Source organism: Mustelus asterias, chromosome 4 (assembly GCF_964213995.1).
Source record: "Mustelus asterias chromosome 4, sMusAst1.hap1.1, whole genome shotgun sequence".
NCBI lineage: Eukaryota > Metazoa > Chordata > Chondrichthyes > Carcharhiniformes > Triakidae > Mustelus > Mustelus asterias.
Genome location: NC_135804.1, coordinates 24,516,032 through 24,535,047, shown reverse-complemented (window position 1 = coordinate 24,535,047; position 19,016 = coordinate 24,516,032). Strand labels below are relative to the sequence as shown.

The 19,016-nt window shown below is 40.5% G+C and overlaps 1 protein-coding gene across 1 annotated transcript in view; it reads left to right on the top strand.

Moving 5' to 3' along the window:
• The window catches only part of dhx38 (DEAH (Asp-Glu-Ala-His) box polypeptide 38), a 105,273-nt gene that overhangs the window by 25,115 nt on the left and 61,142 nt on the right, over positions 1–19,016 (top strand). The window contains exons 10-16 of the mRNA XM_078210651.1: positions 282–389; positions 4,933–5,045; positions 8,736–8,873; positions 10,908–11,094; positions 11,938–12,123; positions 14,736–14,876; positions 18,686–18,796. Coding sequence (XP_078066777.1) covers positions 282–389; positions 4,933–5,045; positions 8,736–8,873; positions 10,908–11,094; positions 11,938–12,123; positions 14,736–14,876; positions 18,686–18,796 — 984 coding nt within the window. The remainder of the gene's footprint in view (positions 1–281; positions 390–4,932; positions 5,046–8,735; positions 8,874–10,907; positions 11,095–11,937; positions 12,124–14,735; positions 14,877–18,685; positions 18,797–19,016) is intronic.

The window sequence follows — 19,016 nt, the reverse complement described above, 5'->3', positions numbered from 1 at the left end:
TTTCATTTTGCACAAATCAGGGCAAGTGCAAGAATGCCAAATTTTAAGCTATCACAATTTATGCAACAGGAGAAACAGGTGCTGATGGTTTGGCAAGTTGATACTGATTGGCTGAGGCTTTGCCGTGGGGGACTACACAAGACTATGAGACGTAGGAGCAGAAACAAGCACTTTCGACGTACAGTGGACTAAATGACCTGCTTCTGTGTTTGGTAATTCTGTGGTAGTAAGCTCTTTCCTATTATATGTTACTTAATTTGTTTCAATTGTTTCACTGACAGCCAGAGCCAGTGATTCCCGTGAAAGATGCCACATCTGACATGGCAATCATCTCCAGAAAAGGAAGCCAACTGGTCCGCAAGCATCGTGAGCAGAAAGAGCGCAAGAAGGTAAATGGATGGGAAATTCAGTCCTGCAATTTTGAAATAGCGGTTAGAGTTCAGCATGGAATGAAAGGATTAGCCTCCCTAAGAGGTGAAATTTGCGTATGAGCCAAAGTTAAGAAATTACAAACCATTTGACTTCAGTGACATTAATTTCCACTGATTCAATGTTTGAAAGCCATGTTGAAAAATTAAAAGGAGCAGAAACCTATAAATTTCAAAGTGCCCACTAAAAAGCATGTGTCGTAGTGCTGAAGTCAATCATAGACTTCATTGTGCTGAAGTCAATCATAGACTTTATACATGTCTAATAATACAAGTAAGTCCAAATGGATATCTGAGCTGGAATCTTTGGTATTGCAGCAAAATACCAGAGTTATAGCTGACCAAACATTTGCTCATCCAATCCTGGAGTATGCAGGTTGTATATGGAATCCTAATGTTGAGAGATCTATATTAGGTCAAAACGATCCAAACCGATACTGCATGATTCTAAAAACATAAGAGTTAGGAGCAGGAGTACACCATTTAATCCTTCAAGTCCGATTTGTCGTTCAATGAGATCACGGCTGATCTTTTACTTCAATGCCGTTTTCCTGCACAACCCTGTATCCTTTGATGTTTTTAATATGTCGAAATCTAGCAATTTTAAGTTTGAACATTCTTGATGACTGAACCTCCACAGTTGTAAGAGAATTCCAAAGATTCACTTCCCTCTGACTGAAGAATTTCCTTCTTGTTTCAGACTTAAACAGCCTACCTCTTATTCTGAGACTGTGGCCCCTGGTTCTAGACCCTCTAACCAGGGGACACATCCTGTATCTACCCTGTTGGTCCCTGTAAAAAAACATTTGTATGTTTGAATTTTTCTTACTTCCAGAGAATAGAGGCACAGTCTATTTCATTGTTCCTTCTAGAACAATTCCTCCATCCCAGGAATGAGTTTAGTGAACCTTTGTTGCACTCCCTCTTTGGCAAGTATATCTTTCCTTGGGTAAGGAGACCAAAATTATGCACAATACTCCAGGTGTGATTTCACCCAAAGTTCTACATAATTGTAGTGATATATCTTTACTCGTATATTCAATTCCTCTTGTAATAAAGGCCAACATTTTCCTTCTTAATTGCCTGCTGTTAGTTTTCAGTGATTCATGAACAATATCACCCAAGTCCCTTTGAAGTTCAACATTTCCCAGCCTCTCGTCGTTTAAGAAATACTCTGAATTTCTGTTTTCCTACCAAAGTAGATAACCTCACAATTCACCGCATTGTTTTCCATCTGGCAAATGTTTGCCCATTCATTTAACCTCTTCAAATCCCCATGAAGTGTCTCTGCATCCTCCTCAAGGCTCAAACGTCCAGCAATTTTGTGTCACCTGCAAACTTGGAAATATTACACATGATTCCCATATCCAAGTAATTGAGATAGACTGTGAATATCTAGGGCCCAGCACTGATCCATGCTGTACCCTACTAACCTGAAAATGGCTCATCTATTCTTAGTCTTTGTTTTCTGTCCACTAACCAGTTCTCAATCCATGCCAGTATTTCCACCCCAATCTCATGTGCTCTAATTTTGTTTACTAACCTCTTATGTTGGACCTGATCAAAAGCTTTCTGAAAATCTAAATACGCTACATCCATCAGTTCCTGTTTATTTATTTTGTTAATTACATTCTCAAAAAACTCCCAACTCTTTTCAACATGATTTCCCTTTCATAAATCCACATCGACAGTGCCCAATTCTAACATTATTTTTGAGTTGTCCTGGTATTACATTCTTTATTATAGATTCAACCATTTTCCTACAACTGATATTAGGCTAATTCTGCATGAATGAATATGGGAAATACACCAGTGTCACATCCCTGATCAAAGATTTGGAAAGGGAATCACTACAGCAAAGCAGTGACAAAAATAGACTGACCAGTTTCTGTAAAATATGGAATTGACTAGTGGGATTTGATAGAAAAGAATACCTGGTGCCCTCTGGCAATGATAGAACATGATGTAGCCATTCACACAAACAAAAAGACCGGGGGGTGGGCCCGGCACGGTGCACTGGCAAAGGGGCAAACTGGCAATGCCCAAGGGGCACCTTGGCACTGCCCACCAGGCATCGGGCAGTGCCAAGGGAGCTGGGCTCAAGGGGGCATGGCCTTTTGGTGGCCAATCGGTGGGGGTGGGGGGACCCACTGCCACTCTGAATAGGGATTGGTGGCAGAGGGAGGGAAGGGGGTGATCAGAGCTGGCCATCTGACTGGGGGGATGGACGGGGGTTGGGAATCCGGGGGAGGGTGTGGTCAGGGAGATCGGGGGGGGGGGGGGTGTGGTTTGGCGTGGCAGTGAAAAATCAGGGGGTCTGACAGTGTGGGACTACTGTGCGTGCGCTGATTTCCGTGGTCTGCTCAGCGCTATGCTGCTGGCCTCCCCAGCAGGAATAGGCCCCGCCTATTCAGAGTGAATCACTCTGCAGTGCTCAGAGTGTGGGAGATTTTCATTCTGAAAATCACGCTATAAAATTCGGCACTTAGAATGTTTTTGGGAGAATTGCCCCCGTTTGTTTCCAAGACAATATATCAACAATCTTTCTTCCCAAGGACAATTTCACAATGGAACAAGTTGCCAAAGAAAATAGTTATTGAAATCTTCAAGACCCATCTTTAGAATATTTTCATTTGTAAGTTTTCCTTCTCAGGACTACCATTTCTGTAGGTCATGCCTGGTTTAGCTAGTGCGACCCATACAAATGGTGATGGAGCACTGATATTAATCTCTGATGTCAGCACAACTAACGCAGAAGAAGCAGAACTATTGAATTTTAAAAGTGCAAATTGTTTAAGATTCTGGTCTTAGCATCACAGCTTTTCTCAGTTTTGAGTGCATTTTCATTCACACTTATCAATTCCCACTGAAGAAGCGTTATTTCTTTAGTAAATCAAAGTTGATTATACTGAGGACTGACTTCATTGATTCATTTGATCGAATAGTGGTCAGTTCTGATCAAATGCTTCTTGTGTATTATGGAGGAAGAAGGATTACTGTACTTGAGCTACACAAGATCAATTTAATTTTCCTGGAAAAAAATAAGTTGGTGCTAAATGTTTTTCTTTTCTTCAACGTAGATGTACCAATCATGAACAAGAATTGATGAAACAATGATGTAGGTTATTTATTTGATGATAAGACTATATAGAGATAATGTTCACTTGGATGTTGAGCATTGTACATCTAATCTCTACCCTGCTGCTTGCAGACTGCCTGCAAGTAATGGGACTAATGCCCTGAGGTGCTAGTGGTTGATAATAGTTTAAGATATACCCCCTTACAACAATGTGCACATCATATCACAGCACCCACAAGTAAGGTGGAATATTTAGACATTTGTTAAAATTAATTGTATATTTTATTATTTCATTACATAGAGAAATAAAAAAAATTCTTGTCATACTGTGCAAACATTTTAATTATGGTACTCTAGAATATGGGTTTTTAAAAATTCATTCAAGGGGTGTGAGCGTCACTAGCAAGGCCGGCATTTGTTCCCCATCCTTAATTGCCCTTTGAAGGTGGTGGCGAGCCGTCTTCTTCAATCGCTCTAGACCATGTGATGTAGGTAAACCCACAGTGCTGTTAGGAAGAGGGTTTCAGGTTTTTGACCCAATAACAGTGAAGGAATGACAATATAATCGCAAGTCAGGCTGTGGGGGGCTTTGAGGGAAACTTGGATGTGGTGGTGTCGACATGAGTCTGCTGCCCGTGTTCTTCTATACAGTAGAGATTACTGGTTTTGCAAGTGCTGTTGAAGAATGCATGGTGGAATGCTACAGTATGTCTTGTAGATGGTACACACTGTTGGTGAATGGAAGGGAATGGACAGGGTGCCAATCAAGTGGGCTGCTTTGTCCTGGATGGTCTCAGGCATTTTGAGTGTTATTGGAGCTGTGCTCATCCAGCCAAGAGTAAAGTATTGCATTAGACTCCTGACTTGTTCCTTTTAGATGTGGACAAGCTTTGGGGAGTCTGGAGGTGGGTGAGTTATCGCTGCAGCATTTCCAGCCTTTTGTTGCCAAAGTATTCATTTGCTTGGTCCAGTTCAGTTTCTGTTAAATGTTAACATCCAGGATGTTGATGATGGGGAATTCAGCAATAATGATGCTGTTAAAGATAGAGGAGATGATTAAATTCTCTCTTGTTGGAGATGGTTACTGCCGGCACTTGTGTGGCTTGAATGTTAGTTGTTACTTACCAGCCCACATTTTGTCAAGAAAAACCAATAAAAGAATCAGCAGTTTTCAAAATACAATGTAATGTTACAATTATAACAGAGGTCAAGCGTTTTCCACTTGCTCATACAATATATGTATTTTATGTGTTTGCTTTCTTGACTTGGTAAACTATACATTTGGTCAACTGATCAAGTAAAAATATTGAACAGGATCCACTTGGCCCATTACATACATGCTGGAGTTGAATGTTCCAATGATTATGTCTTCAATGCTAGGAATATATATTTACATTTTTAATTGCAATTTAATTTCTGTGACAGGCTCAGCATAAACACTGGGAATTGGCTGGGACCAAACTGGGAGATATTATGGGCATAAAACAGGTGGAAGAGAAAGATAAAGACGTAGGAGAAGATGGGAAAGTGGATTACAGGTACGTGCATTTCTCTCTCCTTTATCCAATAACAGTGTCACCCTCTGTTGATGTAGGATTTTAAAGTTAGTAAAACATCTCAAGGCACTTCAGAGATGAAACATGGGTGCTGAATGTTAGCAAGAGACTTGACGTTCTTGAAGGTAGGGAAGAGAGCAAACTGGGAGGGTGTTTAAGGAGAGAATTCCAAGAGCATTGAACTATGGTGACTGAAAGCTTTGTCTCCCAAGGTGGAGCAGAGGATGTTAGTGCAAAAAAAAAGGCCAAAGTCAAGATTTGAGGGCTTGTAATGACAAGGTTGGAAGGAGTCAGTTAGAATCATAGACTAATCACAGCACAGAGGGAGACTATTTGGCTCATTGTGTCCATCCCACCTCTCTACAAGAGCAACAGAGCTAGTCCCACATCCTGGTCCTCTTTCCCCGTAGTCCTACGTTTTCTTGCTCTTCAGGTGCTCATCCAGTTCTCTTTCGAAAGCCACAATTGATTCTGCCTGCGTCACATTCCCAGACAGTGCATTCCAAATTCGAACCACTTGCTGCTTTTTCCTCATGTTGCCATTGATGCTTTTGCCAGTCACCTAGAATCAGTGTACTTCAGTTCTCAGTGCTTCTGCCAATGGGAACAGTTTCTCTCTATTCACTCTGTCTCGACCCTCATAATTTTGAATACCTCTGTCAAATCTCCTCTCAACCTTCTCTGAGGAAAATGGCCCCAGTTTCTCTAATTCATTCACATAACTGAAGTCCCTCATCCCTGGAACCATTCTTGTACGTTTTTCCTGCTCTCTCTAAAGTCTTCACGTCCTTCCTGAAATGTGATTCCCAGAAATGGACACAACAGTCCACTTGAGGCAGCACCAATGTTTCATAAAGGTTCATCATAATTCCCCTGACATTGCACTCTATGCCTCCATTTATAAGGCCTAGAATTCCCTTTTGCCTTTTAGACCACTTTCGCAGCCTGTCTTACCTTCAATGGTCTGTGCGCATATATCTCCATGACCTCTCTGTTCTTGCTTTAGAATTGTATCCTTTACTTTCTTTTACCTTTTTTCATTCTTTCTACCAAGTTGGATCACTTCATGCTTTTTTGCATTACATTTCAGCTGTCACGTATCTGTCCATTCCATCAGCCTACGTCCTTTTGAAATGTACGACTATCCTCCTTTCAGTTCCTGTTACTTTCAAGTTTTGTGTCGCGTGCAAATTTTCAAACTGCACCCTGTACACCCGAGTTTAGGTCATTAATATATTTTGAGAAAAGCAGGGGTCCAAGTGCTGGCCCCTGGGGAACTCCTTTTAAACCTTCCTCTAGTCCTAAAAACAACCATTTTATGACTACTGTCTGTTTTCCTGTCAAGCAACCAATTTTGGATCCATGTCCTTTTTATTACATGGACTTCAACTTTGTCAACATGCCCGTTTTATGGCACTTTATCAAATGCCTTTTGGACGTCCATGTGCACCAGATCAACTGTATTACCCATAAACATCGAAGAAACTCAGTCCAGACAGTTGAATCTGATTTGCTTTTAACAAATTAATGCTGTCTTTCCTTGATTAATGCACATTTATTCCAAGTCAATATTAGTTTTTAATAAGAAATAGGAGCAGGCGTAGGCCATTTGGCCTTTCAAGCCTGCTCCACCATTCAATAAGATTGTGGTTCATTTGATTGTGACCTTAACTCTACCTTCCTTCCTGCCCACCATGAACCATGACTCCTTGTCAATCAAAAATCTGTCCAACTGAGGCTTGAATATATTCAGTGACCCAGCCTGCACTGTTCTCTGGGGAAGAGAATTCCAAAGATTAACAGCCCTCTGAGAGAATTTAAAAAAATCTTTGGTCATAGTTTCTAAAAGCTTTCCTATGACCAAGATTAAACTAATTGGGATATAGTTGCTGGGCTTTTTTGAACAATTTGCAATTTTGCATTTTTCTGGCAACGCCTTCATATCAAAGAAGGATCGGAAGATTATGGCCATTACCTCTGTAATTTCCACCTTTACTTCCCTCAGCATCATCTAATGCATCCCATTCAGCCCTGGTGACTTAGTAACTTTAAGCACAGGAAGCCTTTCTATTACCTCCATTTTATCAATATTTAATCCATCTAGTATCTCAACTACCTCCTTTTTTCACAATGATTTTGCAATATTTTCCTTGGTTAAGACAGATTCAAAGTACTCATTTAGTACCTCAACCATGCCCTCCATCCTCCATGGGATGGCACAGTGGTTAGCACTGCTGCTTCACAGCGCCAGGGACCCAGGTTCAGTTCCGGTCTGGGTGACTCTATGGAGTTTGCACATTCTCCTGTGCCTGCATGGTTTCCTCCAGGTGCTCCAATTTCCTCCCACAGTCCAAAGATGTGTAGGTTAGGTGGATTAGCCATGGTAAATGTGTTTGGTTACAGGGACAGGATGGAGAGAAGGGTATCCTATTTCTATGTTTACTAATTCAGGTATTGATTGCTTCGTCTGTCTGTTATGATAGTGCTGGTTGGCTGACAGTTTCTTGTTTATGTGACTGTTATTCATGTGAGACCTGACTGGGGGCCTTAGTACACTTGACAATGGAATCTTATGTCCAAACATGAGCATCTCCAGCAGGGCTTGTTGAAATGATAGTGAGAACAATGGCTTTCTTCACCCTGCCTTCTCTGCTCCCCTTCCAAACCTTCTCCGAACTCTGGGCTCAGCTCTGTGTTCCAGCTGAGAGAATCTACAGAATTGCCTGTTTTGTTTTTTGACAGTAGACTGTTAGCCACAGATTTTCACTTAATCTAGCAGTATGCTTATAATGAAAGTGATTACTGTTGCCAGAGCTTGGAGAGCCCATGTTGAAACAACTTGGGCCTGGCGGACTGTAAAAACTGGTGCAAAGATAATGGCGAATGTGAGACTAGGTAAAAAAATGTTTGAATAAAATGTACAAAATAGCAGGTACTTGCAAGGATTTGGTGGAGGATGAGAAAGTCAAGAACAGATGTTCAGAAGAACATCACTGTGGTCAATACTTGTCTCTCACAATGGATTTTGAAATTTAACAAAATCTGCTTGTGTTTAATTTGTGGAAGACTAATTTGCAGAAGGGAAAGCACTAGGGATGGAGGGTGTAATTATTGATTTTTGGAACATTTTAGATAATTACATAATTGGTCAAACAGCGAATAAAAATTGATACTGAACATTGTAAATTATTGAATATTGGTTGGGAAATAAGTCATATAATTGCTTTATCTTTCCGTAATGCTCCCATCTTTGGAGCCGGACTGTCTAATTCCTTCAGAACTGCATTGAGACTACCCATACAGATTTTGTTTCTCTCACCTTCGACCATCAATGTTAACAAAACAATCTCATCTCTGTTTGAATCAGATCGCAGAAATAAAACAATAGTATTCTAATGTCTGCCTACCATTTGCTTATTTTCTCTCTTGTTTCTTTATGCATGCAAGTTAAATAAAACATTAACAAAAGCTAGTGCACACAAGACACACATAGTCTTCACCAACCATTAATAAATAACATCTTAAATGGCTGCATATCGTGTTCATTAAATTTAGAAACAATATACAGAATTGAGGAGGCATGGTTTTGTTAGACTACTAATTGGAGTAAACTGATAAGAATGACAATATTAATATCTTTGAAATATGCTTTTTAATGTTATGAATATGTAGAATGGATCAAAAGTTTGCTGACCATATGAAGGACAAGAATGTGGCAAGCAGTGAATTTGCAAAGAAGAAATCCATTCTTGAACAAAGGCAGTACTTGCCTATATTTGCTATTCGAGAACAGTTACTCAATATAATACGGTAAGTAATGATTTCCTATTTAAATAGCACATTGTTGATGGTTGTGGGAGCTGAGGTACCAAGTGGCTTGCCTCACGTTTACTGTGGTATTTAATAAAAACATCAGGTGTGATGATTTTTTAAATTCAGTGAGTTGTTGTGATCTACAATGTATGCAACCTGAACAAGTGGAGATGAAGATTCAATAATAATGTTCAAGAGAATTGGATAAATATTTGAAGGGGGAAAAAATCAGGGCTCTGGGTAACTGGCAGGAGAATGGAAATATTTGGATAACTATTTTAAAGATCTGGCACCAACATGATGGGCTGGTTGGCTTTCTTCTGTGCTTTGCCATTCTATGGAATTAGGTGACTACCTCAAAACGAAGCTAGCCGGTGCAGAATGGTCAGTTTTGGTTCAAATATTCAGCTGTCGCACGGCAGCACAGTGGTTAGCATTGCTGCCTCACAGTGTCAAGGACCCGTGTTTGATTCCGACCTTGGGTGACTGTGTGGAGTTTGCATGTTCTCCCTGGGTGCTACGGTTTCCTGCTAGGTCTGGGTAAGATGCTCTTTTGGAGAGTCAGTACATACTCGATGGGCCGAGTGGACAGATTCTGCACTGTTGGGGTTCCAAGGTTCCATAGTTTGTCATTATTTCAAGATTGAATCATATTTTCCTACTTAAATGATAAAAACTAACATTATTGCAATGTAAAGAATAATCAGTAGCAATGCTATTGGTCCATTTCAGCAGTCTGTTTAACCCTTCACTTGCAGTTGCACAGCCAACAGAGCAGGATGCATCTGTGGTGCTGATTTGCATGTCATCGAAATATGGAGTCCCATGGAATGCTTACAGTATAGAAGATGGCACGGTGGTTAGCACTGCTGCCTCACAGCTCCAGGGACTTGGGTTCGATTCCTGGCTTGGGTCACTGTCTGTGTGGAATTTGCACATTCTCTGGGTCTGCGTGGATTTCCTCCGGGTGTTCCAGTTTCCTCCAACAGTCCAAAGATGTACGGGTTAGGTTGATTGGCCATGCTAAAATACTCCTTAGTGTCCTAGAGTGTGCAGGTTAGAGGGATTAGCAGGGTAAATATGTGGGATTATGGGGATAAGGCCTGGGTGAGATTGTTGTCGGTGTAGACTCAATGGGCCGAATGGCCTCCTTCTGCACTGTAGGGATCCTATGATTCTGTTCTATGAAGGCCATTTGATCCATCGGGTTTGCACTGACTCTCTGACAAAGCATCTCATCCAGGCTCTATCCCTGTACCCTATTTACCCCGCTAATCCCTATAATCTACACATTAGGGCACTAAGGGGCAATTTAGCATGGCCAATTCACCCAACTTGCACAGCTTTAGACTGTGGGAGGAAACAGGAGCACCCGGAGGGAACCCATGCAGACATGCTGAGAACATGCAAACTCCACACAGACAGACATCCAAGTCTGGAATCAAACCTGGGTCCCTGGTGCTGTGGGGCAGCAGTGCTAACCACTGTGCCACTGCGCCAGCACCTCAATTTCAGGAGCGTCTTGTGTTGTTACTGACATGTACTTCTACACTTCTCTTTCATCTTTGTGTGAATGCATAATTTAAGAGACAGCTAGGGAATGTAGTTAGACAAGTACAAGGTGAACACTATGATTATTACGTGTATTGGCAGAAGATGTCAGATCGGTAGCTCTAATGATTGAATGTTGGCCTCCCACTCACAGGATCCCTCGTTCTTACTCCAACTGATATTCAGACTTGTTTGCTTTCACTGAAAAAAAAGTTGACTATCTTTGTTCAAACCACTAGAAACAGTGGCACTTTAAACAAAACAGAAAAAAGCAGAGCTGGTCTTGTGTCACAAAGCATACTTTCTGTTTTCTTAAAATAGGATGATGTTAGTTGATGAATATAAATCAGTAGATTGTTCCAGTCAGACTGTATTTTTGTCGTGACTACCGGAGGAAGTTCATTTGTGTATGTTGTGGTAAGTGAAAAAAGATTAGGAGCTTCACATTAATAATTTATTTTTCTTCTTCGTTCTGTACAGTGATAACAATGTCGTCATTGTTGTTGGAGAGACTGGTAGTGGGAAGACCACTCAACTAACACAGTATCTGAGTGAAGATGGTTATTCAAACTATGGCATGATTGGATGTACTCAGCCCAGACGTGTGGCAGCCATGTCTGTGGCGAAACGCGTTAGTGAGGAGATGAATGTGAACCTTGGAGAAGAGGTAATCAAATAGTTTCGGTCTGGTTTTTAGGTCGACAGTAAGATAAATTGTGAACTATCTTTTGCATTCTCAGCTTGTTAAAAATAAACTAGTTGTGGACAATGCTTTGTACAGATTTTTCAGTATTTAAAAAAAATGGTCATGCATGTTTACGAGAAATGGCACAGCCACATTAAAAAAACTGAAGGGAAGATTTGATGACATAGGCATTTAATTTTGAATAAACATAAAGGGCGGGATTCTCTTATCCCTCCCTTCCCCCCGTGGCATGTTTCTCAGTGGCAGGAAATGGATCTTCTGGTCCCGCCACTGCCAATAGCATTTTCCATTGATCCACTCCTTGCCACTGGGAAACCTGTGGTGGGGGTGTGCCATCAACAGGACCTGAGGTTGCTGCCGGTGGGAAGGGTGGGAAAATCCCGCTCAAAATATTCATGATTTTTCGTTCTATTCTTATTTTTTGGAGCTTTCTTCATATTAACCATTTAAAAACACAACAGTGCATTTAAATTCTGAAACTATCGGAGTTATCCTGTAACCCAAATTCTCCACTGTTCCATTTGTTATTTTTGCTTAAGAAAGATATTAAAGAATGGAATCTATTCTAAACTTTTATATCTTTGTTCTACCTGAGTTTTCATGTATTCAATCTGGAACCCTAGCAGAAAGGAAGTAACAAGGAGTCAATTTAGACTAAATAGAAAAGTCCTGAACTCGTATATAAAAAGCTTTCAGTTTTACCAAACAGAAAGTTTGCCCATTTCCGCAAATTTGCCTCTTTTGAGGTTTCCTATTGTCCATTGTTCTTATCACGATGTTAATTTTATTGTCTGTACTTTCTAGGTGGGTTATGCTATTCGGTTTGAAGACTGTACTTCTGAACAAACTGTCATTAAATATATGACGGATGGTATTCTGCTTCGGGAATCACTGAGAGAAGCAGACTTGGATCATTATAGTGCTGTCATTATGGATGAAGCCCATGAACGGTCACTAAACACTGATGTACTGTTCGGTTTACTTCGAGAGGTGTGTATGTAGCTGAGACATTAAGGTAGCAATTTTGAGAAAAAATCCCTTGAGCTATTTTATACTTCTTTTGTTTGTTAAGCATTTTCATCTTTTCCATCCCAATAACACTTCTATACCAAAATGTAATTTCCATTTCAATATGGCAAGTAAGCAATTGTTCCACAATGGCTGTCTGGTGTGCAAGAGTGACATGAGATGGCTCAGCTTCCGTTTCCTCCACTATCTTTTACAGAATTTCCTCAGCTGAGATTTGGAAATTGTGGTGAGGCGAATCTGTGCCACATCTGTCACATCCTGCCACCTTGTTGTGCAGTATGTTAGTATGTCACACAACCATTGCACGACTTAACCAGTTGTGCTGCTTTAATTATTTTGAAACCACGGTGGCACAGTGGATAGCACAGCGCCAGGGACCCGGATTCAATTCCTCGGGTCACTGTCTGTGGAGTCTGCACATTATAGAACATAGATAGAACATAGAACATTACAGCACAGAACAGGCCCTTCGGCCCACGATGTTGTGCCGACCTTCATCTGAAACCAAGATCAAGCTATCCCACTCCCTACCATCCTGGTGTGCTCCATGTGCCTATCCAATAACCGCTTAAATGTTCCTAAAGTGTCTGACTCCACTATCACTGCAGGCAGTCCATTCCACACCCCAACCACTCTCTGCGTGAAGAACCTACCTCTGATATCCTTCCTATATCTCCCACCATGAACCCTATAGTTATGCCCCCTTGTAATAGCTCCATCCACCCGAGGAAATAGTCTTTGAACGTTCACTCGATCTATCCCCTTCATCATTTTATAAACCTCTATTAAGTCTCCCCTCAATCTCCTCCGCTCCAGAGAGAACAGCCCCAGCTCCCTCAACCTTTCCTCATAAGACCGACACTCCAAACCAGGCAGCATCCTGGTAAATCTCCTCTGCACTCTTTCCAGCGCTTCCACATCCTTCTTATAGTGAGGTGACCAGAACTGCACGCAATATTCCAAATGCGGTCTCACCAAGGTCCTATACAGTTGCAGCATAACCCCACGGCTCTTAAACTCCAACCCCCTGTTAATAAAAGCTAACACACTATATGCCTTCTTCACAGCTCTATCCACTTGAGTGGCAACCTTTAGAGATCTGTGGATATGGACCCCAAGATCTCTCTGTTCCTCCACAGTCTTCAGAACCCTACCTTTGACCCTGTAATCCACATTTAAATTAGTCCTACCAAAATGAATCACCTCACATTTATCAGGGTTAAACTCCATTTGCCATTTTTCAGCCCAGCTTTGCATCCTATCTATGTCTCTTTGCAGCCTACAACAGCCCTCCACCTCATCCACTACTCCACCAATCTTGGTGTCATCAGCAAATTTACTGATCCACCCTTCAGCCCCCTCCTCTAAGTCATTAATAAAAATCACAAAGAGCAGAGGACCAAGCACCGATCCCTGCGGCACTCCGCTAGCAACCTGCCTCCAGTCCGAAAATTTTCCATCCACCACCACCCTCTGTCTTCGATCAGATAGCCAGTTACCTATCCAATTGGCCAACTTTCCCTCTATCCCACACCTCCTTACTTTCATCATAAGCCGACCATGGGGGACCTTATCAAACGCCTTGCTAAAATCCATGTATATGACATCAACCGCCCTACCTTCATCAACACACCTAGTTACCTCCTCAAAAAATTCTATCAAATTTGTGAGGCACGATTTGCCCTTCACAAATCCGTGCTGACTATCCCGGATTAATCCGCATCTTTCTAAATGGTCGTAAATCCCATCCCTAAGGACCTTTTCCATCAATTTACCAACCACCGAAGTCAGACTAACCGGTCTATAATTACCAGGGTCATTTCTATTCCCTTTCTTAAACAGCGGAACAACATTCGCCACTCTCCAGTCCTATGGCACCATCCCCGTGGACAGCGAGGACCCAAAGATCAAAGCCAAAGGCTCTGCAATCTCACCCCTCGCCTCCCAAAGAATCCTAGGATACATTTCATCAGGCCCAGGGGACTTATCGACCTTCAGTTTATTCAAAACTGCCAGGACATCCTCCCTCCGAACATCTATTTCCTCCAGCCTATTAGCCTGTAACACCTTCTCTTCCTGAAAAACATGGCCCCTCTCCTTGGTGAACACTGAAGAAAAGTATTCATTCATCACCTCGCCTATCTCTACTGATTCCATACACAAGTTCCCACCACTGTCCTTGACCGGCCCTAACCTCACCCTGGTCATTCTTTTATTCCTCACATAAGAGTAAAAAGCCTTGGGGTTTTCCTTGATCCGACCCGCCAAGGACTTCTCATGTCCCCTCCTAGCTCTCTTCCCGTGTCTGCGTGGGTTTCCACCGGGTGCTCCAGTTTCCCCCCACAGTCTGAAAAATGTGTAGGTTAGATTGATTGGCCATACTAAATTGACCCTAGTGTCAGAGGATTAGCAGGATAAATATGTGGGGCTGCGGGAGTAGGGCTTGGGTGGGATTGTGGTCGGGGTAGACTTGATGGGCTGAATGGCCTCCTTCTGCACTGTTGGGATTCTATGCTTGTGAAGGTTTATTAATTCTTCTTTTATTTGTTCAACTTGCATCCAACTTTTCCTAGGTTGTAGCTCGTCGTGCTGACCTAAAGCTAATTGTTACATCGGCAACCATGGATGCAGGCAAGTTTGCAGCATTTTTTGGGAACGTTCCTGTTTTCCATATTCCAGGCCGGACTTTTCCTGTGGATATTTTCTTCAGTAAGGTATGTTACCAGTTGAAGATTTTCACTTGTATGTGGTTCTTTCATTTAATGATTCTTTCCACTGAGCAGGACCTTGTAAGCTGCAAGTGCTCATATATTTTTAAGCTTTGGAATCCACTATATTTAGAATTCAAGGGTAAATCTTCGAGTACTGGTGGTAGCACAAAAACAACTGCGCAAGTAGATTGATTTAAGAGTATTTCGTGTGACTTTAAATTTCTGGTTGTGAATTTCTGCAGTTTATTGAGAAGATATGTAAAGGCCAGCACTTTGAGGCTGAACCCATCCATGATGCAAACAAAACAGTCCCCTGCAATAACCAGTGACATAGGAATGTTTTGCTTTGCATGGCACTGTGCCTCCAGGGGGTGGGAACATTTCGCAATAATAGTTCTGAAACTAAGTGCAGCATAAAACACTATGTATAACGTGGAACCCGGGAGTAACAGAGTAAAGGAATGGAAGCACAAAACATAAGTATTAGAATATAAAAAATAGGAACAGCAGTAGTTAATTTGGCCCCTCGAGCCTGCAATAAGATCATGGCTTATCTGATTGAGACCATAACTCTGCTTTCCTGCCTTACCTTCACACCCCTTGACTTCCTTGTAGATCAAAAATGTGTCTAACTCAGCCTGAAACATACTCATTGACCCGGCCTCCATTGTTCTCTGGGTTAGAGAATTGCAAAGATTAGGAACCCTTTGAGAGAATAAATTTCTCTTCATCTCTGTTTCAAATGCTTGCTCCATTCATATTGTCACACTTTGTAGCTTTATAAATAATTAAAAATCTGTATGCATCATCAATAACCATTAATAGTTAATTGTCTCTGCAAATTCTTAAACATCATAAAAACTGTCAGTTAATTTGAACAGAAAAAATAACCTGCCCCAGTAAATGAATGATTCAATTTTGAAACCTATATTGCGATTCCCTTTTGAAGTCTGGGGTAATTTGACATAGGGAAATTTCCTGGTTTATAATTTATATATCTTGTCAGATGCATTGGACTGAAATACCTGCCAAATCTTTCTGAGGTGCTTCTGTCGAAATGTTTTTAAATGGATAGTTTGTATGGAGATCAATGGCACTATGTCTAAATCAGTTGCCCTGCATTGAAATAATGTTATTCAGATAAAAGCAAACATAGGGAAGGATTGGCTAAGTAAAAGCTTAATAATAACTTTTTTAAAAACTCATTATAATACCGAGTACTGGATATTACGTAATTGCTTTAGATATTTACTGAATGTATATATTGCACGTAAATTTAACAATGTGCAATTAATAAAAGTCACAAAGCTACTGCCTCCATCTATTGAATAAGTTTTTGCAACACAATACAATGTATTGAGAATGCTTGAGGTGCAGTAGCTATGGAGTTTTATTGTGAAATTCCAAAACCAACTTATTCTAAGCAAACTGTTGCTTTTTTACACCATTAGTTAATAGATGAATATTTATTTTTATTCACAATATTCACTTTTAAAAGCAGCTTTGAGCTTAGATTATCACAGCAGTTATATCTTTGTATGCAGTTCTTGTGTGACACGTGATAGTTGCACTTAACTGTAGCTATGTTTTGTTTGCACATATTAAATTCTCTTTCCATATTTTTTTTACAAGAAAAACAAAGCCAAATATTTGGAATGTAGACAAACTTCTTGCACCAATAGCAAATGCCTTGTTAATATGTGGCCAGTATAATCTGCATGTTTATTTAAAGAAAGGAATGAAAGTTAGTCATTTCAAATCAGGTTCTGACTTGCGGCTTAAAAAAACCCAATTAAACTCTAAACTGACTTCAAACAGTTGACCTGAGTTTTTTAAATGCTAGTTAATTTTAATTAAAGGGACAGAACTCAATTTCATTGCTAAATAATAAAATATGCATTATAATATGTGATCATTATATAATCCAACTAACTGTGAGCAATGCTACAACTTTGATAACAATGCCACATATAAATTATGCAATACTTCCTGTGCCATATTTTCTTAGTTTTCAACATTAGCAGATAAAGCTTAACATTTCTAGCATTACCAAAACATGTGAGCATACGCATGAATATATAAATTGGAAAAAGAGTAGGCCATTAGATCCCTCAAGCCTGCTCCACCATCCAATAAGATCATGGCTGATCAGATTGTGGCCTCAACTCCACACTCTGCCTATATCCAATAACCTTTGACTCCCTTGGTAGTCAAGAATATCTACCTCGGCCTTAAAAATATTCAATGACCCTACCTCCACCCTCTCTTAGGAGAAGTGTTCCAAAGATTCACAACCCTCTTGAGAGAAATAAAAATTATTCTCACCTCTGTCTTAAACAGGTGACCCCTTCATTTCAAACTGTGCCACCTAGTCCTAGTCTCTCCCACAAGGGGAAACATCTTTTCAGTATCCTCCCTGTCAAGTTCCCCTCAGGATCTTATATGTTTGATTAAAATAATTTTTCATTCTTCTAAACTCCAATGGATACAGGCCCACCTTATAAGGCACACCCCAATCCCAGGTGTCAGTCAACTGAACTTTCTCTGAACTTCTAACACATTTCTATCCTTTATTAAATATGGAGACCAGAACTGTCCCCAGTTTTTCAGTTGTGGTCTCACCAATGTCCTGTGAAACTGTAGCAAAACTTCCCTATTATCATATTCCATTCCCTTTTCAATAAATGGCAACATCCATTTGCCTTCCTAATCTTGTGCTGTACCTGCATACTAACGTTTTGTGATTCATGTACTATGACACCTCGATCCCGCTGTAGCTTGGAGTTCTGCAGTCTCTCTCCATTTAAATAACACGCTGCTTTTCTATTCTTCTTGCTAAGGTAGATTGGTTCACAGTTTCCCACATTATACTCCATCTGCCAATTTTTTTCCCATTCAGTTAACCTTTTGTTAACCTTTGTTCAGTTTCCCTTTGCAAACTTCTTATGCCATCTTCACAACTTACTTTCCTACCTTTCTTTGTGTCATCAGCAAATTTCGCAAACATACTTTGGTCCCTTTGTCTAAGTCACAGGTATAAATTGTGAATAGTGGAGGCCCCCGCACTAATCCCTGTGGCACTCCAATCATCATATGTTGGTAATCTGAAAATGACCCTTTTATGCCTACTCTCTGCTTTGAGAATTATTTTCCTACGGGTACTTTGCTTTTTGGCTTTTTCAAGGAACCTGTGTGGGTTACTGTGTAAGTTGATTGGCTGGGCTGGATTAATAAACCTCTCTCTGTTCTCACCATTTTTGTATAGTTTGCATTTCTGCACATTCATCATTCAGTGCAAATTACCAACAAACTTAATACTGATTCCCAAAGCACAACTCATCAGGAAATCCACCATTGATCCCAACAAGTGAACCCAGCAGCAGTTCAAATGCAGTTTCACTGTTCAGTTAATTCCTTATTCCCTTTTCTAATTACTTCACTAAATTTTAGATTCATAAATTAATCGCTATATTTAATTTGTTTAATTTCATTATTAATTTATTAGCTAGGATCACTTTTAAAGAAATTTGCATAAATCAGTTAGTTTCCCAGTATAATAAATCCACCATATTGTCTGTGTGAAATGCCATGTGAGATCAACTACTATTTACTAAATTAATAAAATTGGTCACTTTTGTTGTTCTCAAGTTCTAGCTGCCCACTTGCCAAATTTTAAAAGGAACTGTTTTGAAACTTTGGCTTGGCCGGTCTAGATAGATCCAAGAGTTGAGTTCAAATGGTTTAAAGCTTGACTTTGACTGATGTGTTACGTGCTACTTATGGGTGTACTTTGTTTCTGTATATTTTTACAGACTCCCACAGAGGATTATGTGGAAGGAGGAGTTAAACAAGCTCTTCAGATTCACCTATCAACTGTTCCGGGTGACATATTAATATTTATGCCAGGCCAGGAAGACATTGAGGTGAGTGTGCAGTTAGTAGAAGTTTAAAAATAGTATAATCTTTTCACTTTCACTTCTTAATAAAACTCAGAATAGAAGGCAAGTCAGAAAGGGGTGCATGTTCATCACAGTAAGTGCCTCTCAGGATCAATTGGAAGAAATGATTGGAAAAGTAGTCTGGGGAGAATGGTTGCCAAATTGACTGGACTAAGTGCTGACTCATTGTCATGGTCAATTGGCA